This window comes from Ochotona curzoniae, unplaced genomic scaffold (genome assembly GCF_017591425.1).
Source record: "Ochotona curzoniae isolate NIBS_2020 unplaced genomic scaffold, NIBS_Ocur_1.0 contig_3190, whole genome shotgun sequence".
Classification (NCBI taxonomy): Eukaryota; Metazoa; Chordata; class Mammalia; order Lagomorpha; family Ochotonidae; genus Ochotona; species Ochotona curzoniae.
This window is the reverse complement of record NW_024465751.1, coordinates 9,216,160-9,243,732: the sequence shown is the minus strand read 5'-3', so window position 1 is coordinate 9,243,732 and position 27,573 is coordinate 9,216,160. Positions and strand designations below refer to the sequence as shown.

The following is a 27,573-nucleotide window of genomic DNA, read 5'->3' as shown; positions in this document are numbered from 1 at the left end:
ACTGTGAACACTGCACCCAAGTGAGCTAAAATGATCTATGGTGGACCAATGCTGTGGGTATAATCCAAACTCAGATCATTTCTACATTAGCCCAATAGTGTGTGATTTTTTTATTTGCCTTTGACTCTTGGTTGTCACCAAGAGGGTGTAGAAATTATTTTCTTGATCTACATGAATGTTGATTAGATGCTGTTTGTTTCTTCAGTAGTCAGTTTATTTGGGAAAATCATTTCACATATGCAAAAAATAATTGGTCATGAAATTATTGGATTGAATTTGTCATTTGCTCAATCTCTTCGTCTTATAAATTCACTTCAACAAATGCTTGTTGAGTACTTGAGGTCCACAGAAGCTTTGTGATCGTCAATTCTTGCTGCTGGGGATACTTCACAAATGTATGAAGGTACTTCAAAAAGTTTATAGAAAAATACAATTAGAAGGTGAGTTTAATTTGATAGAAATTCAAAGAAAAGTTAGGCATAGTTTTTTTCACATTATGTATTTTCCATAGACTTCTCGAAGATCTTTCATGTGCATGGATTTAAAAAAAATCTTTTAAAAGATTTACTTATTTTGCTTGAAAGGCAGATTTTGCAGAGAAAGAAGGAGAGACAGAGAGAGGTTTTCCATCTGCTGGTTCACTCAGCTGCAGCTGAGCTAATGTGAAGCCAGGAGCTTCTTCCTGGTCTCCCACATGGGTGTAGAGACTCAAGGACTTCGGCCATGCTGCACTGCTTTCCCAAGCCATAATCAGAGAGTTGGATTAGAAGTGGAACATCTGGAACACAAACTGGCACCCGGATGGGATGCTAATGCCACGGGGTGGAGGATTAGTGTGCTGTACCACCATACCAGTTTTGGGTTCCAAAATACTTTTATATCAAATTAAACATACCTTTTAATTCCATTTTCCATGAACTTTATGGCATACCCTTGCACAGGCCCTTACCTTTAACCCGTGAAAGTTTTACATAGGTGATATGTTGTAAGTTGTGGGTGTGCATAGTTTACAAACTCAGGTGATTCTTATGTCTGTATGATTCGATCTCCTCCATTAAAAAAAAAACAAAAACTAGTCTTAAAACATTTTATTCTGTATCACATCCACTCCAAGTTATCCACACATGTAATTAAGCTTGTGACTCAAGGAGACCAGGTGCCTCTCACTCCCACTGGTTTTCATCACTGTATCCTCTTTGCCTCTTCTTCCAGTCTGTCTAGTCTCTTTTAACACATGAAACTGAATATTAATCAATTCACTTGAAATGTGAGCTTACCCCTCATAATGGCTGCTTTAAGGATACTTTCCTTTTTCTAAAAAAAATTATTTTTATTGTAAAGTTGGATTTACAGAGAGAAGCAGAGACAAAGAGAGAAGGTTTTTCCTTCTGCTAGTTCACCTCCCAAAAGGCTGGAGTTGAGCTGATCTGAATCCAGGAGCAGGAGATCCATTCCAGCCCTCCATGTAAGTTCAGGGTCCAGGGAATTTGTGTTAACTTCCCCCTCTACCCCCCCATCCCCACTCCATTTTGCCACAAACCCAAGATGCCAGACACAGCACGTGAGCCTGAAGAGGGCAGAGTCAGTCTTCAGGGTCACTGATTCAGTCACTCCTTACACTTGGACCGTCCTCCACTGCTTTCCCAGGTGATAAGCATGGGAAGTGGAGCAGCTGGGATTGGAAATGGCATCCATGTGAAAAGTTGGTGCTACATACCGAGGACCAGCACACCATGCCACCACGCCTGCCCTGAAGATATTTCCAATGGAGAATAAACCATGCTTCATTGCTAACCAACTTGTCTACCTTGAGCTACTGAGGGGCATAAAAGCAGACCTTGGATTGTTAAAAGAAAAAATCTCTTTGCTCACTGCCCAGTGAACAAAAGTGTAAACTTTTTAGGAAGAGTCTACTGTATTTCATGATGTTAAAGCTGGAGATGAATTAGAAAATTGCAAAGATTGTCAGATCTGGGAAAATGGTTTGGATGAAAGTCAATAGGACTGGGGCGGCAAACTGCAATATAGAAATGTTGTGTGAGATCAGCCCCTGGTGGTCATCTTAACCATTACAGTTGTTTGAGTTAAGGTAATGGGGCTTGATTACGGAATGTTTGGTTCCACATCTGATGCAAGCACTTCTCTGGTTTCAGAGGGTACACATACCTGAGGGCACTTCAGAAAGCCCATGGAAAACATGTATTATGAAAAAGCTGTGGTGCCAGCATCCTATACGGGCTCTGGTTTGAGTCCAGCTTTTGAATCTAGTTTCAGCTCCCTGCTAATGTGCCTGGGAAAACAATGGAGGATGGCTCAAATTCTTGATCCCTGCATGCTCCAGGCTCTTGGCTTCAGCCTGGCCCAGCTCTGGCCATTGCAGCCATTTAGGGAGTGAGCTAGCTTATGGAAGACCTCTCTCTCTCTCTTTCACACTCCTTCATATAAATAACAAGATAAATCTTTTTTAAAAAGATTTACTTCTTTCTATTTGAAAGGCATATTTTATGGAGAGAAAAGGAGAGTCACAGAAGGTCTTACATTACTGGTCCACTCCCCAGTGGACCGGAGCTCAAATGACCAGAGCTGAGCTGATCTCAAGCCAGCAACCAGGAGCCTCTTCCAGGTCTCCTGTGTGAGTTCAGCGTTCTAAACACTTGAGCAATCCTCTGCTGCTTTCCCATGCACATTAGCAGGGAACTGGATGGGAAGTGGAGCAGCTGGGACATGGGCAAGCACCCATATGGGATGCTGGTGCCACACGGTGGAAGATTAGCCTGTTGAACCATGGCCTTGGTTTCCAAAATAAATCTTAAAAACAAACAAAGAAACAAACAAAAACTATGCATGTATTTCAGAAACCTTGCAACAAAATAAGCTTTATCTTTTAGTTCTATTTTTCCACAAACTTTTTGGTGTCTTTTCATGTAATATTAATCTCCCCCATCTTTAGACTTTATGATATCTACAAAGCTGCTTTGGTCATGGAAGATTCTAGGGGTTAGCGTATGGATGGCTTTGGTGATAGCCCAAGTAATTGGACCCCTGCCACCTATGTGGGAGACCTGGACAGTGTTCCCGGCTCCTGTCTTTGGTCCTGGCCCAGCAGAGGCTGTTGCAGGCAACCAGAGAGTGAATCAGCAGAGGGGAGGATGTGATCGTGTTTGGCTTCCTGGCCTTTAGGGAGGGGATTCTATTTCTGAACTCTCTAGAAACTACCTGAATTGCTTTGTTTCCAGCTGATCCAAGATTTGTCACTTGTGGAGAAAATGAGGCAGATTGTGAATGAGCACCCTGTATCTCACCGACCCTCCTGACTCCACTTCCTACTCTGAAGGCTTCGCGTACCTGGATTCTTCTCCTGCACGTGGCTTTGACCCATCATCACTGACATCTTCACGCTTCTTGTTTACTTAGCCACATACTGAGTTAGATGTCTTCTAGTCACCAGGACAAGATTTCCAAAAGTCTGTTCCTTGATGATTTAAAAGGCCTAAGTCTACCTCTACATTCCATAGCTACCTTTGTGTACGTTTTGATATGTCTGTGCTACACTCAATATTTGTTAGAACTAGCGAAGATAATGATTCATGGGGAATTTTAATCCAAGCTGACTTTAATTTTCATTGTTCCATTGTGTTAAATCAAAGTTAGACTTTGGAAGAGTATGGGTTCTCTATATTTAGAATCATAAATTGTTTTAACGTCACTTACTATTGACTTTAAATGAATGTTATCTCAATGGGAACAGGAAGCGGAGCAGTTTAGTGAATGAGAGCTGTGAGTGGAGGGCCCCGGAGTGTGACAGTCTGTGCTCAGGCACCACCTGTGTGAGCTAAGTCACGCTACCCTGCCAAGCCTCAGTCTACCCTTCTCTTCCATGGGGCTAGTTTACAGTGATGCCCTTTCACGGGCTGTGAGGTAGGGCAATCGCTTGCCAGTGAAGGCTTCATACCCAGCAGGTAGGCAGAGCAGCTGTTCTGTTCTCTGCCGTAGGGTCGGCGTTCAGTGGACATTGGCTATGCTGCTAAGGATCCACAAGTATGGAATTCAAAGCTCTTGTAGTTGGATGGTAAGAGGCTAGTACACCTCTGCATTGTCATCTACCGTTGTTTCAATTCATCGGAAAGAAGGGGTTTCTACTTGCCAGCTGTTCATGTGCTCACAAGGCATCTTATAAAAAGTTCCATGCATGTATCTGTTAGCCTGCGATAAAACTCTTTAAAACTATTGTTTAGCACTGGAAAATAGTTGCAAAAATACCAAATTTGTTCCTGGTTGCCACAAGAAATCAGTCATGGGTCTGCTAAGGTGGTAGTTACAGTAAATTCTAAGAGAAGTTGTCCTCAAAACCTTCTCACTGAAGCTGACATTAAGACATACTGGGTTCAGGGCCAGGCATGAGAACCAGAACCTCCAGTCCATTGGCCACATTGGGCTGATGGGTGGGGGCACAGTCTAGCCCAACTGCTTAAAAAGCAGCCAGCTCCATCTTAGTGTAGGTGGCCAGTGTGCATTGGCACCAGACTCCACCTGCTGACCACCCAGAGGCGAGCTCTGGGGACTTGGGATTGAGGAATTATTGCCTAAGGACATCCATGAATAAGGCCACCGTACATGTAGGTGAGGAATCTATCTTGAGGGACTCCCCAAAACAGGGTCACTGTACTTGCAGGTAAGTGAGGGTACTGAGACCTGGTGGTTTAGAGGGGAGAGACGAGATGATTTGTATGGGTCAAACTCATGTACCAGCCCACATGGGAGTCCTGAGATGGGCTTGTTAGTGCAGAACGCTGCTGACCACCACATGCCAGCTCACACAAAAGCTAGGGCTAGGGGCCTGTCTAGCAGGGCTAGATCCTAGCATCTGACTGAATATTGGAACAGGATACTGGTCACATTAGGCAGGGTGATGACACTAGCCAGCATGTGAGAGAATCATGCATGGGGATAGATTCTGAGGGGGATAAGTGGGCCAAATCCTGTGGAAATACAAGTCCTGCTTGTTAGCTCAAGAGTTGGAGTGGTGATGGGCTGAACTAGGTGTGATCATGGAACCTAATAACACTCACGGGTACTGGAGATGAGGTTAGGCTAGGCAGGTCAAGTCTGCTGCACTCACATATGCATCCTAAAACAGGGTATGGGGCGGGATGGGCCACAACAATCACCAGCTCATACAAGGCCAAGATAAAGGGGCAGGCTATGCCGGGCAAGGGCCTAGCACCTACTGGTGCATGTGAGATCTTGGTCTGGGAGTAGATCAAGTGGGGGAACCTGAGAAACTTCCCTACAAGATCATAGTTCCCACTAGTGAGCTCATGGCCCAGATGTGGGGTTGGGCAAGATGGGCAAAGTAGCTCCATTCATTGGCAAGTGTGTGGGTTGATTTTGAAAGGGGGCAGACTGGGTAGGGCTGAGCAAAACTTAGCCCACTGGCAAGTGCAAAAACAGGCTGGAACACAGGTCATGCTGGGCTAGGCTGTCATACCTACAAGTCTGCATGATTTGAGGATGGGAACAGAGTGAGCAGGGCCAGGTGCCAGCACCTGACAGCAAGAATTGGGACTGGGGGCAGGCCAGGTCAGGCCAGATTACAGCATCTGGAGGCAAAGACCAAGACAGGTGAGGGACTGCATCAAGCTGCATCAGAGCAACCACTGGCACATGCAAAATCTGTGGCTGGAAACAGGCCTGGTTGGGGAGCTAAGGGGACATCCTGGCCAGGTTGTGATTTCCCTTGGTGAGCGCAAGGGCCGGGTTGGGGGCTACTATCTGGTCTGGACATGGCTGCAGTGTCCCTGCAGTGTAGACTGGATCCGAGGTGTGCCAGATTGGGCCAGACTCTACCACTCTCTGATGCTCATCATAACCAGGGTAGGCAAGGGACGAGCTAGGCTAGGTGTCTGCCTCTGCTGAGCCATGTGTGAGCTGTGTCTGGGTGTGGACCAGACTTGGCTGGGCTAGAAACACCCAACAGTAAAAACCGAAATGGGTGAGGGCAGGTCAGGAAAGGCCACTATTCCTGCTAGGACAGGAGGTGGACTAAGTAGGGCTGGTCCATGGACCCACCAGTATGAGATCTGCCATTGGGAGAGGTCTGATGGAGGAGCTTGGAGAACTCCTCTGTCAGGACACAGTCCCTGCAAGTGAGTGCAAGAACCACGATAGGGAGCAGCCCAGACCAGGTCAGGTAATGGTACCCCCCCAGCATACATTTGACTCAAGTTGAGGGTCAACCAGGCTGGGCCAGTTTACATCACCCTCTGGTGAATCTGAATGCCAGAAGGAATTGTGGGTCAGGCTGGGTCAGGTCACAGCACAGCTAGTGCACATGAGGGCCAGGATTGGGTGCCTGCTGGGTTAGGCTAGGCTGTAGCCCCCATCAGCGTGAGCTGGAATTGGGGGTTGGCTGGGCCTGGCCAGGCTACAGCACCCACTGGCAAACGCCTAAATCCCTATAGGTTACGAAATTGGATCTTTTTGGTGGTGCCCAATTTCTACCTTCCACAATGTGCGGCAACTTCTGGGCAAGGAGGGCTGACCAGAGCTCTGCTTTGCCACTGCTGGAGGCTTCTAGCTGCATCAGCAGAAACGGATGGACCTACTCTTTTTTCTAAGCTGGGCCCTGTTTACTTGGCCTGCACAGTCCCCAACAAGCTCCCTGTTCTTTATTGCAATCCATCCAGGGCCCCTCCCCAAGTCACTTTTCCAACTTGGGCGACCCCAGTGCATGAAACCACCTAGTCTTGGACCACCAGGTTCACACTCTGGGGAAAACTGGGTCACCTAACAACCGTCAGGCCAACCCAAGAGGTGGCATTCATTCACGCAGACCTTAAAAACAGAATAACCGCGCGGGGGTGGTCACCACGCGCTGCCCCGCCCACCAAGGTGTAGTGGGCGGGACCAGGATGTAGTGGGCGGGGCTGGAGGCCAGTCCAGCCCCTAGCCTCTCCGGGCGCGCCGGAGCGGGAGGAAGTGACGCAAGCCCAGGACCATTTCCGGTTGGCTGAAACTAGGAAGAAACTTGGAGCCACGGAGGCTGTCCAGCTGTTCTCTGACCTGTGGCCGGGGCCGCTCTGAGCTGTCGGGAGCCCTGGCCATGGGGAAGGCCGAGCCTTGGGCGCTGTGAGGCGCGGGGCCTCCCGCGGCCTCCTCTGACGGGCAGAGGGCGGGCGGGCGGGAGGCGTCGTTAGCGCTGCGGCCGCGGCTCCTGGCATCATGAACATCGACGTGGAGTTCCACATCCGGCACAACTACCCCTGGAGCAAGTTGCCGGCCAACGTGAGGCAGGTACGGCCGGCTCTCCCCGGCTCGCCGTCACCTGCCGGCCCGGCAGCGGGGCCCCCGAGGGGCGTCTGGGGGCGGACTCCCTCCCTGTCCCCTGCCAGGGTCCCGGGTTGAGAGGGGTGTCGGCTGCAGCTGTGAGGTCAGAGGGGCAGGATGGCGTCGTTGCTCCATGGAATGGAATGGTGTCCGCAGGACCCGCCGGGCGCCTGTCCCGCGTTGTCGGTTCATCCAGGATCCTTGGCCTCTGGGGCTTGGGGTTGGAGCGATGGGGACGGGGTCTCTGGGGCTCAGGGCCTCCGGGGCTTGGGGCTGGGCAGAGGGACCGGGCCTCCCGGGCTTGAGGAGGGAGGCGGGGCCTCCGGAGCTAGGAGATGGAGAGACAGGGACGCAGTCTCTGGGGCTTGGGGCTGCGCAGAGGGTTGGGTCCTCCCGGGCTTGGGGCTGGAGAGAGGGGGACGGAGCCTCCGCGGCTTGGAGATCCATGGAGAGGAGGAGACAGGGCCTCCGCGGCTTGGGGAATCCATGGAGAGAGAGGGATGGGGCCTCCGCAGCTTGGGGGTGGAGAGAAGGGGACGGGGCCTCCTTAGATGGACAGGGGAACGGGGCCTCCTGGGCTTGGAGATAGGGAGAGAGGGATGGGGCCTCCTGTGCTTGTGAAAGGGCAGAGGCACGGGTCCTCCGGGGCTTGGAGATGGCCCCACGAGTTAGACTGGAGGCAGGGAAGATATCCCACAGAGAGAAGTGAGCGACCGCCTGTCGCCAGGCAGGGCTGTGATTGGAACTAAAGTTTGGTGGTTGGCGTGGCGGTGGTAACAGCTGAAGCTGAAAGAGTAAGGCGGGAGTTGGAAGGGGCCGTCCTTTGTTTCGATGGATTTCTTCCTCTAGATGGCGAGGGATGGTTTCAGCAGTGTTAGCGAGGGTGACACGAGGGTTTGGGTTTTCAGTGCTGGTTATGTTCTGTGTTTATGAGCTTCTGCTAGGGACTTTGTTTTTTCTGGTCTGGTAAATTTCAGTAGTCAGTAAGATCCTGTTTTCGCGGAGCTGATTTTTGCTCAGGTGGTGGTGAACAAGTAAACGAAGAAATGCAGAGAAAATCCACCTCGTGCCAGGTGATGCTAAATCCTATGAAGGTAATGACCTGAGGTGACATCTCAGTTCGGCACTACCAGGACCAGAGTGAGCTGTCGCTTTTTACTGGCGCTGGGCAGTTGTGTTTGAGTGATGATGGTGGGTGGTGATAGTATAATCCTTACACTAAACTTTCCCTGTAAACTTAAACCTGTAAACTTTCCCTCCTCCTCCCCACCTTAGGGGTTTACTGTAGCAAGGAAGTATCATTTGGCATAGGAAAATGCTTTCAGGTAGTGGCTGCTCCACTTTTCAGCTCCCTGCTAATGGCCTGGGAAAAAGCAACACAAGATGGCACCAGTGTTTGGGCCCAACACCCAAGTGGAAGAGCTGGATGCAGCTCCTGGCCATCTGGGAGTGAGCCGGTGGACAGAACGTCTCTGTCTTTGTAACTCTGACCTTCAAAGCTCTGAACTGAGGGATAAGCTTTTCTTGCTGAGCCAGAGAGGGGGCTTTGGTGGGCCCATGCTCTTCAAGCTTGTGTTGCGTGTTTGAAGACAACGAAAGAACCAGCAATCACTGTATTTTCTTTTTTCTGTACTTTTTTTTAAAAAAAATAAAAATGAACAAAGCATAATGGAAGAAAGATGAGGGAGATAGATCATGCCCAGCATGAATAATTGACTTTAAATCATTTAGCTGGGGAGAAGACTGGCCATTTGTAACTACTGAAGAAAAAAACAAAGATGTGTTAATGGTTCCTTCCAAAGGCTTTGGCTGGCTTTCCAAGGTTCCCCTAGGTTAAGCTCCCTCTGGCTGCTGCAGCACATGCCGCCTAGCCTCTGGCCTGCCCAATAGGACTGCCTGTCCGCTGTCCACGTTAGTGCAGATCTAGCTTTGTTGACACTGCCGGTAACTTCTGCTGGTGTCTCTGGTCATTCGCTTCTGGAAGGATCCCCCCACCCCCTTCAGCTGGGGTAGTTGCCTCTGGATAGGCTGTCATGTTGCTGTCGCTCACCCGCCTGAGCACTGACCCGGTGAAGATACGTTTCCTGGGGTCACACCTTGCCACTGTAAACACCTGTCACCTAGTGAATGGGCTTTTAGTTAGTACATACTTTTGGAGTGAGTGTGAGTGTATGGTGGGGTCAGTCTAAGTTGTTTTTTTTGGTCTGGGCAGATCCCCTGTAAAAGAGAGGGGAATATTCTTTATATGGAAAAATAAATGCTTTGGCTTTAAATATGCTTCAATTCAGTCTTCATCAGGAGATTACTCATATTTCCCAGTTTGAATGCTGGGAGGTAATTCAGATTTTAAAAAAATGTATTGCAAACCAACTGTTAAAATATGGATAAGATGAATTTTCCTCCCTATGAAATGTATCATGCTAGGTTAAGAAATAAAATTATTTTCAGGATAGTTCACTGTTATCTTGTATTTATTGCTTAAAGCAGTTCCTGGTCCTTTCGTTTTATGGAGACTGTAAACCCCATCAGGGTCACTGCAGGTGTGTTTTGGGGAGGTGGTTGGAGTGCGCCTGGAGATGGGGGCCGCAGGAGCAGAGGCTTTAGGGAATGGCGGCTTTTAGGATTGTTTGCTGCATGGTGAAGGCTTTAGGGTGGGGACCTTACTGCTCCATCACCCCTTCCTCATTGACAGTTCTTGGTTCTGCAGCCCAGCCCTGTGTGGTCCACTGCCCCAGTGTAAGACTTTGTCATTCTGCAAGGCCCACATTCTTTGAGTTTAAAATAACCCTTTTAAAAGTTACCTTCTGTAGTGGCAACAGTGTTTTACATGGACGGGAGAAGGGAGCAGAATCACCCAACAGAGCCATTTTAGTTTATGTGCTTGGCTGGAGGGGGAGGTGATTTTTAAGTGTTTATGTGCACACAGCAGTGCTAATTGATCAGCACTAGTCATTACTTAATACATGGTGCAAAAGGTCTAAGAGGTGTTGTATTTTTATTTTTTATGATTTATTTATTTTTTCTGGAAAGTTAGGTTTATAGAGAGCAGGAGAGGTAGAAAGAAAGATCTTCTGTCTGCTAGTTCACTTCCCAAGTGGCTGCAATAGCCGGAGCTGAGCTGATCCAAAGCCAGAAGCCAGGAGCTTCTTCTGGGTCTCCTGTGAGGTTGCAGGGTCCCAAGGCTTTGGGCCATCCTCCACTGCTTTTTCATGCCCCAGGTAGGGAGCTGGAAGGGAAATGGAGCAGCCAAGATATGAACTGGTGCCCATATGGGATCCTGGCGCATGCAAGGCAAGGACTTCAGCAACTATGCTACCATGCTGGGCCTGAGATGTTATATTCAAGGGGAATTACAAATAATGGACCTTTGTGTTTATGTGAGTGGCTTGATTTATATTTATACACACACACAGTCACATACATATACATATATATTATATGCGCACACACACACGTATATACACACATATATAAAGGCACTCAGTTTTTCCTGAAATACTAGGAACAGAATCTAAAATGGAGAAAATGATTAAATCAAGGTAAGTTGAAAGCATTTTTCAAATCAAATCCAGAAAACTTTTTATTTGGCACACTAAGATTGTAGCAGAATTGCTACGATTTTGTGTCCTGAGAAAGAGGCTTTGGTTTGGTAGAAGGGCTGCATGAAACCTTTTCCCTCAGGCAGTTCAGTACTGACCATGGCTTTGGTGCTACATAGAATTTGGTGGTTTCTGTACAATGAACTCTGCTCTTAATTACTTGTAACGTCAAAGCATGTGACAGTAGTACATGTACATACATTCTGGCTTAACAAATCCAGATACAGGAAGAAAGATATTTCATTTCTCATGTCCCACTTTTCCTGGAATCCTGCTCACATAGTGTGTCCAATTGTGGACCAGTTTATGTAGGTGGGAGCAAAAGTTGTCTTGTAAAGATTCCCTTATGTGAAAGATCAATGTATTGATACTTTGGCTTTTAATAAGAGGATACTTAAAAAGTTAGCAGAAAATAAATTTGCAAGATAATGCTCATTTCTCATGAATCTTTTGAAAACCATTTCTTGTTGACCACTATTAGGCAAATTTCTTTGCTTTCATAAGCATTTCAACTTTGAGCTTTAAAAAAAACAGCAAATGTATAGCCAGAACTTTTTCTGCTTATTAAAATTATATGGGAATTCTTAAATTGCTTTGTTTTTTAAGATATATTTGTTTTTATTGGAAAGGCAGATTTTACAGAGAGGAGAGACAGGAAGAACTTTGATATGCAGTTCACATCCCAAATGGTTGCAATGGATGAAGCTCAGCTGAAGCCAGAAGCCATCTCTAGGTCTCCTACGCGGGTGCAGGGTCCCAAGACTTTGGGCCGTCCTCGACTGCTTGCTCAGGCCACAAGCAGGGAGCTGGTTGGGAAGTGGAGCAGGTGGGACATGAACCAGTGCCCATATGGAATGCCAGCACTTGCAGGTGGAGAATAGCCACTGAGCCATTGTGCTGGATCCTCAAAAGTATTTTCTGATGAGGCCATAAGGAGAGAGTGTTTTTCAGGGATTGATGTATTTTTAGTTACCGTTCTCAAATGTAAATAAATGTAAGTGCAAGAAACCATCCATCTATTCATTCAACGCACACAAATCGACAGTGGTTAGGGAGGAAATCTTCATATAAATAGAACTTAGTCGTTTGTTAAGTCATGCTCTCATATTGCTCTTTTATTTGTTTTTAGGGACTTTAAATAATTTTAGTAAATCCTCTTAGAAAAGATTATTATTTGGAAATAGATATTTTGAGTTGTTGCGCTATTACCATAGTAGGAAAGTTAGCATAGAATAATCAAGCTTAAGAAAATACTGTCTGTTTAGTTCTGGAAGTTAAAGAATAAAGTTAAGAATCATAGTTTTGAATTTTTATGGGGAAAAAGTACTGTTCGTTTTGGAAGCTATTTAAAATTTTTATGAAATTTCTTTTAGAGTCTTGGAAACTCACAAAGAGAGTATGAAAAACAGGTTGTCCTGTACAGCATCCGCAACCAATTACGATACAGAAATAATTTAGGTAAGTAGAGGCATTCTCTGTGTCTTTTTTCTTTTTAAAAGTTTAACAATTTATTTGAAAGTTGTAGCTGTAGCAGAGAGGTCTTCCATTCACTAAGTCATTCACCCAGTGGTCGCAGCAATTGGGGTTGGGCCAGGACAAAGGCAGGAGCTGAGTCTACCATTTGACTGACATGGGCCTAATTTTGGAGCATCTTCTGATGCTTTCCCAGGCCATTAGCAATGAGCTGGATCGAAAGTAGAGCAGCAGAGACATGAAGTGGTACCCTTGTGATATGCCAACTTAATGTAGCTTAATGTACTGTGCCACAGTGCTGCCCCAGGGTGTTCTTACACTGGGGCGGTGATGACTGCAGTTAACTTCTGATTCTCACACATCTGTATTCTTGTTTTGATAATATTTCATAGTGCTGAGTTTATCCCACATATAAACTTTACAAAACTGTACTAACTATACATAACAAGAATTTGCAATTAGCAGGTAGACTTTTCTTTCTAATTGGGATGAAAATTATTTTTTAGAATAGTGTTTAATATCTTCTTCTAAGCTGAGAAAACATACCAGAAAAGAAGAAGATTGCTAATTCTTAATAATGTTCGGCTTTGAGTTTTAGTTTATCTCCAGAGATTTTTCAAATAATACAACTTCAATGAGAAATTCTTCCTGTGATAACCAGAACAAATTGGAACATAATATTTAAAATATATCTGGTTCCATTTTTTTTGCTCCTTTAAAAAATTTGCCTTTTGGCAGATTACTTTGGTTAGCTTATTATGTTTCCAGCCAGTCTTTCCCCTGTGTTCATTTAGAGGGAATTTAAAAAAATACTTTCCATGGGAGAGGACTTTTTACATTGAGAAAACAAAAACAAGTACATTTTCTTGTTTAAAGTTTATTTATTTGAAAGACAGAGTTATATGTGAGAGAAATAGGAAGAAACAGAGAGAAGAAAAGATCTTTTGTCTCCTGGTTCAGTCCCCAAATAGCCATGATGCTTGGAGGAGGGCTAGGGCAAACGCAGGAGCAGGAGCTTCCTCCTGGTTGCCATGTGGATGCTACAGCCAGAGCACTTGGGCCATTTGCTGCTGTTCTCCCAGGCCCATTAGCATGGAGCTGGGTCAGAAGTGGAACAGTTGGGACGAGAGCTGGCTCTCATATGCCAGCACTGCCAGCAGCAGCTTAACCGGCACAGCATTAGCTCCAATTTTTAAAAAATAGGCGTGGTTTTATTAGAATGTAGCAGTTCAGTTTGACTGGTAAAGTTATAAAGGAATTTCTCTACTTATCTGTCCTATTACATGTTTTATAATGAAACACACATTTATTCAACGTATGTATAGTCTGGTTTTTTTTTTTGATGGTATTGATTTCTGTATCTGGCATTGAATTTTATTCTTTTCTAATCATGTACTTTTCCTCTGATTTAATATTGATTTATAAGGTCTTTATTATTACATTTACACTTAATACATTACTGTAAGCAACCTGGAAAAAGCTTGAAAGTGCCTGTCTTTCCCAGTTAAACACGTCAAGAAAGATGAACGCAAGTACTATGAAGAGCTGCTCAAGTACAGCCGCGACCATCTCATGCTGTACCCTTACCATTTGTCGGATATCATGGTGAAGGGCCTGAGGATAACCCCTTTCTCCTATTATACTGGGATTATGGAGGTAAGTGAATCATGGGGTGAATCCTGGGATTGGGGGGACTGCACGTCAGGGGGACTCTGCAGCCAGCCGGCGGCTGTTCAGCTGTCAGCTACAGCACGTTTGGTTGTGAGCTTAGAAGGTACAAAGGAATGTGGCATATGAGGTAATTATTTGAGCTGCACTTTGTTGTTGATGGTGTTTCACCTGGAAAGTTAGAAACGTCTACTGTATATTCTTAAAGATTGTTGTTCCTTGCCCTGGAGCTGCATGAGTCTCCTGTTAGCCAAGTCTGTGTAGCTTTTTTACTGCTTTTATTCAACAATGAAGGTTGCATAGGGGTGCCGAAAGTCACCAGTAAACACAGAGAAATTTCAAGTGTGTAGATCTGCTCACTAACTGTATATAGGAGACGTGAAGACATGGACCCGAGACATTGTATAATGTGCATGTCTGAGGGATGTGTCAGTAGCCCTGGTTATTAATCTCTTTCTGTAATTGTTACCTTCTTGCAAAGGTAGTTTTTATGGGCTTGTGTTGAGTAACTTTAATCCTGGTGACATGCAGCTTTATGTCAAGGTTTGTCTAGTATTCATTTGTTGTTTGATTATGTTTGAGAGTGACTACTTTGGGCTCTGTGGCTTGATGTTGCGAGAGCAGAGGGGCATCTGTGACTGGACGAGGTGGGGTACTCCCACGGCAAGCAGACGGCACCCTCTGTGCTGCAGCTTCTCCGGCTGTGGACGTCCTTGGCTCGCAGCCTTTCACCCGTCCTCCAGGCACCGTCCCCTGATTGCTGTGTCCTTTGTATGGAGGAAATGCTTCTGCAAAGCTTGACGACTGCTAGCTTCCTAGCACAGGGGAAAGTCAGAGTTGAATAGTGCAGGTGACAGCTAATCAGTAGGTAGAACAGTTATTGCTGGTTCTTTTTGCTTAATTTTTAAAAAATTAATTTACAAGGTTTAGGGGTTTAAAAAACTATGGCAATTTTGTTCCATTTACCAGTTTTCATTTCAGGTACATCCTTGTACATCCTGCTCTATTTTCTTGTACATAAAGTATTGGGTCTGGCTGCCAAAGTGATGTGGATATTCTCTATGCAGTAAACGTTCAGTTTATTATTGGGGGACTTGCAGAATTGCTGCTCCCAGTTGGCTCTGTTCTAAGTGGTTGGAGTCCCTGTAGGAGGTGCACGTCTGGGTGCATGCTGCAGGATTGGCCCTTGGCTCGGGGCCGGGGTTCCGGCGGACATCTGAAGTATGGAGAGGCTGGAGGCCCCAGCTGGCATCTGGGCATTGTCCCCAGGGCTTCCACAGGGCAGAGGTTAGTGAATTCATAGAGGGCATTCTGGGAAGCCAGGCCTGAAAGGACTCGGTGAGGACTGTGTGCTGAGTGCCGCAGTGTGCATGTCTGCTGCAGCCAAATGATGACCTCACTCAATGCCTCCTGTAATAACTGTTGTTACTCTGTTTGGCTGAAGAATTAGGTAGTTATACATCTGTTTTTATCTAAGAAAATCTGCATTTTGATTTTAAATTTCTTGTTTTTGAAAGGACATTATGAACAGTGAGAAAAGTTACGATTCATTGCCCAATTTTACTGCTGCTGACTGTAAGTATTCAGATATTCTGAAGGAGGTAATTTTAACATTGCATCTTTACATATACCTGCTGTTGTCATCAGTATTGTGAAGTGAGTTTTTAACCTGAAAGATGTGAAAAATGAGACCAGTGCTTTTTTTCTTTTTTAAAGATTTATGTATTTTTATTAGAAAGGCAGATATACAGAGAGGAAAGACAGAGAGGAAATTCTTCTGTCCAGTGGCTCACACCTCAAGGGACCGCAGTGGCTGGAGCTGAGCCAGTCCAAAGCCAGGAGCCTCTTCCATGTCTCCCTTGCCGGTTCAGGGTCCCAAAGCTCTGGGCCATCTTCGACTGCTTTCCCAGGCTGCAAGCAGGGAGCTGGATGGGTAGTGGGGCCACTGAGTTTAAAACTGGTGCCTATATGGGATCCTGGTGCATTCTAGGCAAGGACTTTAACCACTATGCTATCACGCTGGGCCCCAGAAAGTACTGTTTTTAATGTGAGAGGTAGCCTAAATGTCTAAGAGAAGAGTTATTTTGCCTTGTAGGTCAGAAAACGGACTAATCTGTGTCTTTCTAGAGAAAGAAAAGTTACTTTTCATATTAGACTGTGTATATTGCACCAAACGAGAGGAGAAAACGTAGAGTGCACCGTCTTTCGGTGGTGTGAACACAGTTTGTATGAGTACATTTTGCGATTTTATAAGGTTTCCCTAGTGAACGTGCATTGGAAGTGGGACAGAGTCCTGCTGGGCAAGAAGCTTTTGCTGAGCACTTTGACTTTGTGAAACCAGGAGGACTTCTGCTTTTTAAAAATAGCCTCCGCTTCACTTCATCTCTCCCGAAGTGTAGCCTTCTCCCAACATTTGAAGAATTCCTTTTAATTTTGATGAGCTATGTTGATCAGTAATCAGAATGAGTGCAGGCTGGGTTATTTTTTCCTAAGGTCAGTTGAGAGTATGCTGACATTTTAAGATGAAGTTCATGTTTTTTTAAAAGAAAGACTCTTTGTTTCAGGCCTCAGGCTGCTTGGCATAGGACGAAACCAGTACATTGACCTTATGAATCAGTGCAGATCGTCAAAAGTAAGTTGGTCGTTTCCCTTGCTTTCTCATTTTGGGGCCTTCTTACCACACATTTTGATTAGTTTTTTAAGTGATAGAAATAATGAAATGTAACTTCTTTAGCTAAATGAAATACATTTAATTAAAAAAAATACTCTCAGTATCTCCTAGGTTATTGAGTGATTATTTAAAGATTTATTATTATTGGAAAGGCAGATTTAGAGAGAGAAGAAGGGACAGAGAGAAAGATCTTCCATCTGCTGGAAGTAGCTGCAGTGGCCAGACTTGAACCGATCTGAAACCAGAAGCTTCTTCCAGGTCTCCCACGCGGGTTAGGGTCTCAAGGCTTTGAGCCATCTAGAATGATTATTTACTCAAACATATTTAAAGCATAAAGAACTTATTTTTATGATTTTTGTTTCCATGTTTTGAAAGGCAGAGAGACAGAGGCTGAGGGAGCTTCCATTTCCTGGTTTCCTTCCCAGATGTTCACAGGTTGGGAGGCTAGGCTGGAGCACAGCCCAGAGCAGCACACAGCATAGACATCTGTGTGGGCTGGGGAGCACCCACGTACTTGTGCTATCTCTTCCTGCCCTCCCAGGGTGCACATTAGCAGGAAAGTGGGCTTGGAAGCATGGATGGGTGACACACCTAGCTGCTGAAGCTGGGATGTGGCCATCCCAAGCTATAACAGTTGCCAGGCCAAGTGCCTGGCCCTAAAATATTTATTTTTAAAAATTATGTTAGTTTCTTTTATCATCCATTCTTCTCTCAGGACTCACTGAATGGGTTAAATAAATAAATAATACACACACACATTCCACCTTTTGGTTTCATGTAAGTTTCTGGATTTAGATCCAGATTTAATGATTAGCATCTTGGAATAATTTAGGACAGGCTTCCTCTACTCCATATGTAGAGAACATGAGAGTTTAGGAAGATGTTTAGCCTGTCAGAAGCAATCACGTATGATTGATAGAAAAAGAAAGTGGTAATGTTAAGCTGACTGCAAATTCTCAGATGGCTTCTTCCATTGCAGAAATTTTTCAGAAGGAAAACAGCCCGTGATCTTCTTCCGATCAAGCCCGTGGAGATTGCCATAGAGGCCTGGTGGGTGGTTCAGGCTGGCTACATCACTGAAGATGACATCAAGGTAGAGTGCCTGAAAAGCAAACACAGAATTTTAATTTTTAAACTTAAGTTTATAGTTTTCAGTTATATTTGTATATACTTTAGAGAAGTAATCCTTTGTGGTTTTCCTGTCAAAAATAAATTCAAAATTTAGAGTGATCTTGGTAGGCCGGAATATTGGTCAGTTTGCAATATACTCTTTAATCTTAAGAGAGATTTAACTTAGTTCAGGGGCAGATATCTGGTGGTTTTAATTACATATTTCATAGAAATGTTGTTTGATGCCAAGTCTGTCAACAGGTTTTTTTGTTTTTTTTAAGGATTTTTATTGGAAAGTTAGATTTTTACAGAGTGATGGAGAAAGATCTTCCATCTATTGGTTCACTCCTCAAGTAGTTGCAACAGCCAGAGTTGAGCTGATCCGAAGCAAGAGCCAGAAGCTTCTTGGTCTCTTCTTGGTCTCCCACATGGGTGCAGTGTTCCAAGGCTTTGGTCCATCCTCCGCTGCTTTCCTAGGCCACAGGGAGGGAGCTGGATAGGAGTGGGGTAGCTAGGATATGAACTGATGCCGTTATGGGATCCCAAGTGTGCAGGTGAGGATTTTAGCTGCTAGGCTACCATGCCAGACACACAACAATGGTTTTAGCCAGCATTTTTGAACACATGCTAAATGCTAGATGTACCAGGCACCATTGCAAGTGTTTTTTATATTGTTCCATTGATTCTCATAATCCAAGAATTATAAATTATTCGTACTTCCATTTTACAGTTGAGAAAAGGGAGCACAGAGTGATTACATAATGGTTTAAGTCAAAGTGGTAGTACGAGTCCGGAATTTCCACCCAAGTAGTTTGCTGTGATCTGCACTCTTTAATTGCAGTGCTGAACTGTGTGCTAATGTAATAGGCACTGTGATGGGGTGATGCTCTCAAGATAAGGGAAATGCTACCCCAGTGGTCAAGCACGTGATATACTTTATACATTTTGGAGGAGTTGGAGTGATGAAGGAATCCAGAGACCTGTTCATATGTTTATGTAGTTGAAGGAATGTTGGTGTGGGTTTTTAGTCTGCGTTTAGTCTTTTCCCCAGAGAGTAGATTAAGTCCGTGTGTGGCAGGCTTAGGAATTTGGCTTCAGTGCAAGTATTTCCCAATGAGCTGTTGGACTCCCCTGTGCTGGTGAGCCCCCTGGCCTGATGATATTCACATGAACTTTGGGTAAAGTCTGATTTGATGGAGTCAGAATCAGCGATGGATCTGGTTCTAATTCAGTGGTGTTTGTTAGTGAGCACTTAGTTACCAGTACAACTTAGTTCTTTTAGTAACTATTCTTTAAGCTCTATTGATAAGCCTTTTCTGGCATCTTGATTGATGGTCATGTGTGTGGCATTTTGTTTGAATTCTAGAGTGGTAAATGAAAAAAAATGCAGTTCATTTGGCTGATGACATGTAATTGGTTGCGTGCTATATGAATAGATTTTTGGGAATTTTATGAATTAGTTAATTTGGACAGAACTTAACTGAAAATATTTTGCTTTTCTTAGATATGCACTTTACCAGAGAAATGTGCTATTGATAAGATCATCGATTCAGGCCCTCAACTCTCTGGATCACTTGATTACAATGTAGTACATAGTAAGTGGTTAGTAGAAGTGGTCTTTTGTCAACATAAAAGTTTGCTTAAAACATCAGTAATTAACAACAACTACTTAACATTGAAGTACAAACAGTACTATCTGCAAAGGCATGTTATTGCTTAAATATGACCTTAGTGTGTTGTGTTTTGGTGTGACTAATTCACACACACTGAAATTTATACAAGTGGATGATAAAAATTTTGTGATTCTGAGCATATGTAGGAAACAGATTTTAAAACTTTGGTATAATTTTTTTCTTTTCTTTACATGGCATTTTAGCTTTAAGAATCTTTATAGAAAGTCAGCAGTTTTAAAAAAATTACTGTTGTGTAGTGTTGCATGTAAAACAAAGTACTTTTGTGTTTTTCTAGGCTTATATAACAAAGGATTTATTTATCTGGACGTGCCAATATCTGACGACAGTTGTATAGCAGGTAAACCATGCTAGCATTTCTCAGTGTATTTTGAGTGCCTTCTTGCTGCTGAACTGCATTTAGGCCAAAACAGTTAGAAATAAGTCACTGTAAAGGTCTAAGAGGTTAATAATTTTCAGAGAAATGTTTCTTATTACATTGTAACACATTGCCATGTTGAACTTAAAAGTTTTCTTTAAAGATTTATTTTATTTTATTGGAGGGTCAGATATACAGAGAGGAGGAGAGACAGAGAGGAAGATCTTCCATCCGATGATTCATTCCCCAAGTGAGTGCAATGGCCGATGCTATGCCGATCCGAAGCCAGGAGCCAGGCACCTCTTCCAGGTCTCCCACACGGGTGCAGAGTCCCAAGGCTTTGGGCCGTCCTCAACTGCCTTCCCAGGCCACAGGCAGGGAGCTGGATGGGAAGTGAAGCAGGTGGGATTAGAACTGGCGCCCATATGGGATCCTGGTGTGTTCAAGGCAAGGACTTTAGCCACTGGCCATACCACTGGGCCCTAAACTTAAATGTTCAAAAAATTTTTGAGATAACCTTTTATATTCACATTACAATTAAAGACTCAATGCTCCACTAAATAAAGAGTTCAGCGAAGAAAAATAGTAAGATCCTACTTCAGTCTGAGTGTATCAGTTTTGCTTCAAATATAGTATTTTGTCAAACTTTGTTTTAAATCTTTATCAAACAAAATATTAGCAGTGATATGTTGCTAATGGTATTACTAATCTGTGACTATTTTAAATACACTGCATGAGTGAAACTGACATTTTCCCTTGTTAATTATAGCCATTGCCTATGTTTCTTTTCATTTTTGTTATTTTGTTGTAAATACTATATTAAAATTATAGAAATCCAAGATAAATTCCTCAAAATCCTAATAAAACTAATAGTCTTAAAAATTTGTTACCTTTTAGTCCATAGTGTGTGATAGTTTTTACATATGTTCAGTCTTATTGTAGAATTGTGTTTCCCCATTTTCGCTGGACAGGTTCTCCGGCTCATTTTCTCATGTTTCTGTGGTTGCTTTGTCTTCTTGAGTATTTCCTCTTGCTTCCTCCTCTGCCTGCTCCCTCAGCGTTCTCTCCATGGCTTCTACATCGCATAGATGCATCAGTTCATTAAACCATTCGCCTGCTGCTGGTCATTTAGGTTATTTCTGTGTTTCACCACTGTAGCATTGAACACAGCAGTGCTATTTTTCTACAGATGAGGTTTCCTACCAATTTGTAAAAGTAGTTACTATATTCAGATTAGCAGAATGTTTTGTTGCATATCAAGGATGCAGATACTGGGGTCATTTTCCACTGCTTTTCCCAGGTCATTAGCAGGCAACTGGATCAGATGTGAAACAGCTGGGACATGAACCTGTGCCAAAATGGGATGCCTGCACTGCGGGCAGTGGTTTTACCTGTTACAGTGCGACTACGGTCCCAGAATCTTTTTGATTTTTAAATTTCTTTCCTGTCTATTCTTTATATTTGTTTTTGTTGACTAATTTATTATTTATTTCATTTTATTAAAATTTATATTAACATGCATATTTATGGACTGCAAAGCAATTTTTGCAATACCTATATTCAGTTTGTACTGCTGAAATTAGGGTACTTAGCATTTCCCTTTCTTTAGCATTGCTTTTCATTTGGAGCCTTGGGGCACCTTTTTCCATCTGTAAAATATATAATAGTTTATTGTGAGCTGTAGTCTCCCTGTTGTAGTGTGTAACAATAGGAACTTAATCCCCATCTCGCTCTGATTTGGTGCCCATTTTCCAGTCTCCATCTGTCACCCTACCTCTCTTACCTGCTGGTAATCTCTACTCTGTGTCCACATTGAGGTTTTTTTAAGGGGACTACATGTGGCATGTCTAGCTTTATTTGCCATGATATCCCCCTGTTCTATGTAAGTCATTTTGCCTCCAATAACAGGATTACATTTCCTTTATGTGGCTGTATAATACGCATTGTGCATATGTACCACATTTTCTTTATCCATTCTTTGATGATGGACTTGGTTGATTCCGTGATCTTAACTGTTGTGTTAGAGCAGGAGCGTGATGCAGCGGGGTTATGTCTTCTGGCTCTTGCCTGGGAGTGGGATTGCTGGACTGTACGCAAGTTCTGGGTCTGGTTTTATGGTTCCCACAGTGTATAACAGTTTCCCTTTCTGTACCTCTGTGTCAGCTGTTGTTACTCTTGTGTCAGCCATCTTAATAAGGGTAAGGTGATATATTTTGATTTACATTTCCCTGATGGCTAGTGATAGTGAGCATTTTTCATATATTAGCATACTTTAAAGTATGTAATTATTATGATTCAAAATTATAAATTTCTAAGATGATACAAAAGCCTTCCTCCCATACCTGCCCCCAATCATCTGCTGTCTTAGGAGACACTGTTTCCTGTGTATCCTGCTAAAGGTGTTCTGTACACATAGCGTGTCTGTATCCTTTTATGTGTTGGTTTATTTTTTACTCTAGTTCATTTCTTTTAAACTTAGTTTTTATTGGAGACTATTCTGTATCTCTTAATGTGGAACTGCTTTATTCTTTCTGGATTATAGTGCTTTGAATTCTTTATTTCTAAAATGAGAGAAATTCAGTATTAAGTCCTGGGGTTTAAAAGGAATAAATACAATTTTGTATGTATTTTTGCTCATATCCTCTAGCTGATAGTGTAGGAAATGAATTAACGATGTAGAGTTTTTGGTGTTATTAAATGGTATTAGGGCCCAGGAATACCCATATACTTCGGTGGCCTGGGCACCATTCTTTACTCGTGTACATTCAAGGAAGTTGACACACAAGAGGATGGCAGAGGAAAAACACAGTGCTTTTCATTGTTGCTTGGGCAGAGCTCTCTGGTGAATTGGTTAGAACATTAGATTAAAACAGAAGATTGAGAAAGAGAGTGATGGTTGCACTGCGTGCCGTGCCTGAGAACAGGTCTGGGCCGTCTGCCTGTTAAGATGGAAGGCCACAAATCAGGCTAGTTGAGTGACTTCTGGGAAGCATGGTGCTCCGGCAGGTGGATTTCCCTCCTCTGAGGGTGCCGAGCGTGGGATGGAGAGAACCCGAGTGCCTGCTTTCCATCCAGCCTGAACAAGGTGTTCTTGTTCTTTTTGGCTTTTCTGTTTGGCCTTGGTCACCTTTGTTGCCTCCGAGCTACACCTCAGCAACCTATCTAGGTGTCTTCCTAAAGTGGCCTCTTCCCTTTCTGTTCTACCAAGTCCGTGTCCTCCAGTGTTGTTTGCTTCACATGCTGAGACTTCCATGGTGAATTAACTCACTCTTAGATTGTACCGTCTACCTTAAGAGTTCTCCCCGCAGACAGTGTTAGATAGGGCTTTAACCTGGACATTTTAGAAAACTGACTGTGGAGTAAATAAGACAAATGTGTGTTTTATTTATAAACAAATTGCTTATATTTATAAAATTGTATAATACACATTTATAAGCTGTATCATTCTTAAGTAACGAGTTTTTCTCTTTTGATAGGATATTTAAGTTATACTTCCTTCTTTTAGAAAATCATATTGAGAAAAGTTTTTTTATTTCATTTTAGTTCCTCCTCTTGAAGGTTTTGTAATGAATCGAGTGCAAGGTGATTATTTTGAAACACTACTTTATAAGATCTTTGTTTCGATAGATGAACACACTAATGTTGCAGAGGTAAGTGAGACAGTGTCCTATGAAACAATGTGATCTCAAGATTATAGACTGTTTAAGTAGGTAAAATTATTTTATTGTATGATTAAAATGTTTTAAAAATCTATATGGAGACAGACTATTAATATACTTAATAATTGCCATTCTCAAATTGGGTTTTGCATTTGCATATTACCGTGTTTTAAGGTAATAATTTCTAGGTTGATTAAATACATTTTTATATGACTATTGTAAAGAATTAAAATAGCAAATGTAGGAGTTTTCTTATTCTAAATGAAACAGAATTAAAGATGGAGGAATATTAAATTGCTTTGCTCACTCTAGATTTCTATTATTAACATCTTAGTGATATGGAAAGTAAAAATTCTGCATTTATCCATTTTTTATTTTTCATAATATTTTGCTGATTATATTTGTTGCAATTGTAAAGTGTTAATTTTAGTAGGAGTGTAGAAATAATTTTTTAAAATGTAAAATTTTATTTTCTAGCTTGCAAATGTCCTTGAGATAGACCTGTCCTTGGTTAAGGTATGCTGTTTTTATGCTTTGTATCTTTATAATGTGAATGCTGAGTGGGTCTTGTTTCTTTCCTTGATGAGCTACTGAGAAGTAGATGTTGATGCTCTCACTGGCTGTCGAAGGAGGTGGGGGCGGGCAGGGCTTGTGCTGCAAGGAGGGTGCTTGCAAAGAGGAGCGAGAGCTGGAGTCTGCCCTGAGCCAGTGTGCCTCCTGGGGCTGGAGCACTGTTGTTTCTGCAGGCCAGGGGACAGCGTGAGCAGCAGGGTCTTGTCATGAAAGGAAGTAGAGCAGCAGCTGCTGCTGCACTGGGAGTGCACCTCGGGAGGGAGAGGCTGCTGGGCCGGAAGCCATCTTCCCGTCGTTATGGAGACCAGAAGGCAAGAGCAGGCCTCTTGAAAACCGCCTGATAGAGTTAGGGTTGAGAATATTTGGGAACCACTCTAAGTGTAGTGTATTATGTGGTATTTTTTTTCCTATGAATATTCTACTTAGAAATGCTGATTTCCTTCATATTCCTTTCAGAATGCTGTTTCAATGTATTGCCGATTGGGCTTTGCGCATAAGAAGGGACAAGTGATCAATTTGGATCAACTTCATTCTTCGTGGAAGAATGTTCCATCCGTAAACAGATTAAAGTAATTCATTTATGCAGTATGATATGTTAGAGCTTCCTTTAAATGCTTTTATGGTTTCAAAATTTTATTTGTTCATTCTGTTAGTTGGGCTAAACTCATATATATTAATGTTTCAACTATTTGTATAGGTCTTTTTTAGGATTTTAAGATCTTTTTTAAGATCTCTCTGCCCATATATTGCATAGTTTTGAAGGGCCTTTGAACTCCTTGAACTTAATGTGGGTTGTGGGCAGCAGTTCAGTTTTGAGTCTAAATGTAAGACTGGTTTTGGAAGGATTGCTCATAACAGGTACTGGCTTCAGTAGTTCTTTCTGCCTAAGATGATTTATATGACTTTTAAAAAAGTGAATGTATTTTTCATTAATAGGAGCACTTTAGATCCACAAAAGATGCTCTTATCCTGGGATGGTGGGGAAAGTAGGAGTCCTGTGCAAGAAGCTTCATCGGCTACTGACACTGACACAAATAGTCAAGAAGATCCAGGTTAGCAGTCGTTTAGCTCAATTTAGAGTCTTTGTGTAGGTGTGGCGTCTCTCCAGACATGTACCCTTAGAATTATTCAATAGTTTTAGGTTTTATTTATTACATGGGTAGCCTTGGAGTCCTTATCCACGTGTTAGGTCAGTCTTAGGGTATAAAGTGGACATGACCATAGTACCTTCTTTCTTAAGAATGTAGTCTAGGGAGGGAGAAGTGAATGTACCTGAGAAGACAGTTACAGCGGTTAGGTTATTATGCTTGCTGTGTGCAAAGAGGAAGACACCCTCCATAGGCCTGTGGCTTTGGGGCATTGAAGCCCACCGGCTTGTCAGGGTAAGACCTTCAGAATGGTGGGCTCTGCCCCAAAAAGGGAGGCGAGACGGAGTGGATGAGGGGCTGCTCATGGTTAAATAGGTGAAGGAAGGAATACGACATGGACTTCTTCCATATTATCCATGTTTCTGTCAGTTATTCAAGCCAGGTGACTGAAAAGGTTGTGTTAGTTATTGTTCTGACAGTTATTATTGGCTTTGAAGGAATTAATCACAAAAGTTCCTAAAATGGAATTCTCGTGCGCTTTGAGATAGTTGCGATTGGGATGCCTTCTGACTATAGTATTGCTTATATTTAATTGTGTGCTTTTTGGTTCTCAAAGTTGAAGTATTTTTTGTTCGAAATGATTATGATTACTTTCTGTTTATTTTAAATTGCAATTTTTTTTTCAGCTGACACAGCCAGTATAAACAGTTTGAGCCTGTCTACAGGATATACAAAACGTATTGCATTTCTCTTTGACTCAACCCTTACTGCCTTTTTAATGATGGGAAATCTTTCACCAGTAAGTCAAACTCTTGCTTCAATATGAAGTTTAAAGTAAAAATTATATAGTAATTTGGTGTTTTTCTGTTTTTTTTTTCTAATTGCTAGACTTATTCCTGAAAATACAACTTTGTTTTCTGTTTTTAGGGGGAGTAGAATAAATTGTTGGTGTTGGTTGCTTTTGTAATTGGAAGAATGAACTCCCTCCCTCCTTTACCCTTAAGTTTTAAATGTATTGGCAAGGATAATATACTTTGCATTAAAAAAGAGAAATTAGGACTTTAATATTTTGATTTCTTTTTTTTTTATCTTGAAGAACTTGAAAAGCCATGCAGTCACCATGTTTGAAGTGGGCAAACTGTCAGATGAGTCCCTGGACAGCTTTCTTGTAGAACTGGAAAAGGTAAGTCTAAAATGTGTGTTCTAGAAAGCTCAGGCATTTGACCCTTGTTTTGCTTGGTTGGAAGACCTTGTATGCTCTTCTGTTGATTATGATGAATTTTTAGTATATTCTTGCTCATTTTGTACTTCATTCCTCACTTAGGATTGTAGTTGTCATTTAGACTTAACACGTATCAAATGAATAAATGAATTTTTTGACTTTTAAAATAATGATATGCCTGCCTCATCTAACTTTGACCATATCTGATATAATAAAGAAATAGGGTATAGAAATGTGTCACTTTTCAAGTTGTTTTTTAAAATAGCCTTTTTCATAATGAATCTATTTAAGATGACTTCTTAAAGCAGTTTTATTGGACGTTTCATTTCAATTGTCCTAATTCTGCAGCAGTGTTCTTGAGTATTGTATTTGTGGTCCCTCTGGTTGTCCTTTTTAGCGTCTTGAAGACTTGAGCTTTCTTTGCCCTACCTTTTTGCCCATGTGTGAGCTCTGGTTTACTTCGCTCAGAGTCCTGCTGCCGCTCTGCTGGTGGTGGTGCTCCCTGCATATCTCCTCTCCTGCGCTGTCCTGTGCATGTGCGCAGCGGGTGTGCCTCCACTCCTTGGCAGGTAGCTTTGTCCTTTCGTGACAAACTCTGTGTATTAAACAGACTCTTGAGAATTTGAAATCATTCTGCAATCCCCTGTATAAAAGAAAGACCAAATTTTTGTTTTACTGCTCTTTCTCCATAGGACTTTCATTTGTGCGGAAATGTATATGAAATGTTCTTCATTAATTGATATTTTTGATTTTTATATTTACTTCTCCAGTGCTATTTTTATCTCCTTTTGATCCCATTTCTTATTATTCATCATATTTTGTCATTACATTTTTTAAAATGTTTGTTTTGTTTGAAAGTCTGTTACTGAGAGAGGGAGAAGTACAGAGTAAAGCAAGCCAGCCAGGCTCCATCTGCATGAGCTCCATCTCCCAGTTGGCTGCAATGACCAGAGCTGATCTGAAGCAGGCAGCCAGGTCTCTCCCAAGGACATGGGCCATCTTCCTCCAGTCCCCCAGGGTCACCAGCAGGGTGCTGGAATGGAAATGGAGCAGCCAGAACTCAAACTGGTGCCCAGTGGGATACAGCACCACAAGTGGATGATTAGCATGCTTTGCCACCACTCTGGCCCAATCA

General features: G+C 42.9%; 1 protein-coding gene across 1 annotated transcript in view; it reads left to right on the top strand.

Annotated features, from left to right (window-relative positions):
* Positions 1-7,007: 7,007 nt before the first annotated feature.
* FAM91A1 (family with sequence similarity 91 member A1) overlaps positions 7,008-27,573 on the top strand; it is a 46,866-nt gene continuing 26,300 nt past the window's right edge. The window contains exons 1-14 of the mRNA XM_040979332.1: positions 7,008-7,293; positions 12,299-12,383; positions 13,903-14,054; positions 15,584-15,641; positions 16,631-16,698; positions 17,717-17,830; positions 19,352-19,442; positions 19,816-19,878; positions 23,440-23,546; positions 24,033-24,071; positions 24,585-24,697; positions 25,065-25,180; positions 25,903-26,015; positions 26,313-26,399. Of these exons, the coding sequence (XP_040835266.1) occupies positions 7,222-7,293; positions 12,299-12,383; positions 13,903-14,054; positions 15,584-15,641; positions 16,631-16,698; positions 17,717-17,830; positions 19,352-19,442; positions 19,816-19,878; positions 23,440-23,546; positions 24,033-24,071; positions 24,585-24,697; positions 25,065-25,180; positions 25,903-26,015; positions 26,313-26,399 (1,278 nt within the window). The 5' untranslated portion in view covers positions 7,008-7,221. The remainder of the gene's footprint in view (positions 7,294-12,298; positions 12,384-13,902; positions 14,055-15,583; positions 15,642-16,630; positions 16,699-17,716; positions 17,831-19,351; positions 19,443-19,815; positions 19,879-23,439; positions 23,547-24,032; positions 24,072-24,584; positions 24,698-25,064; positions 25,181-25,902; positions 26,016-26,312; positions 26,400-27,573) is intronic.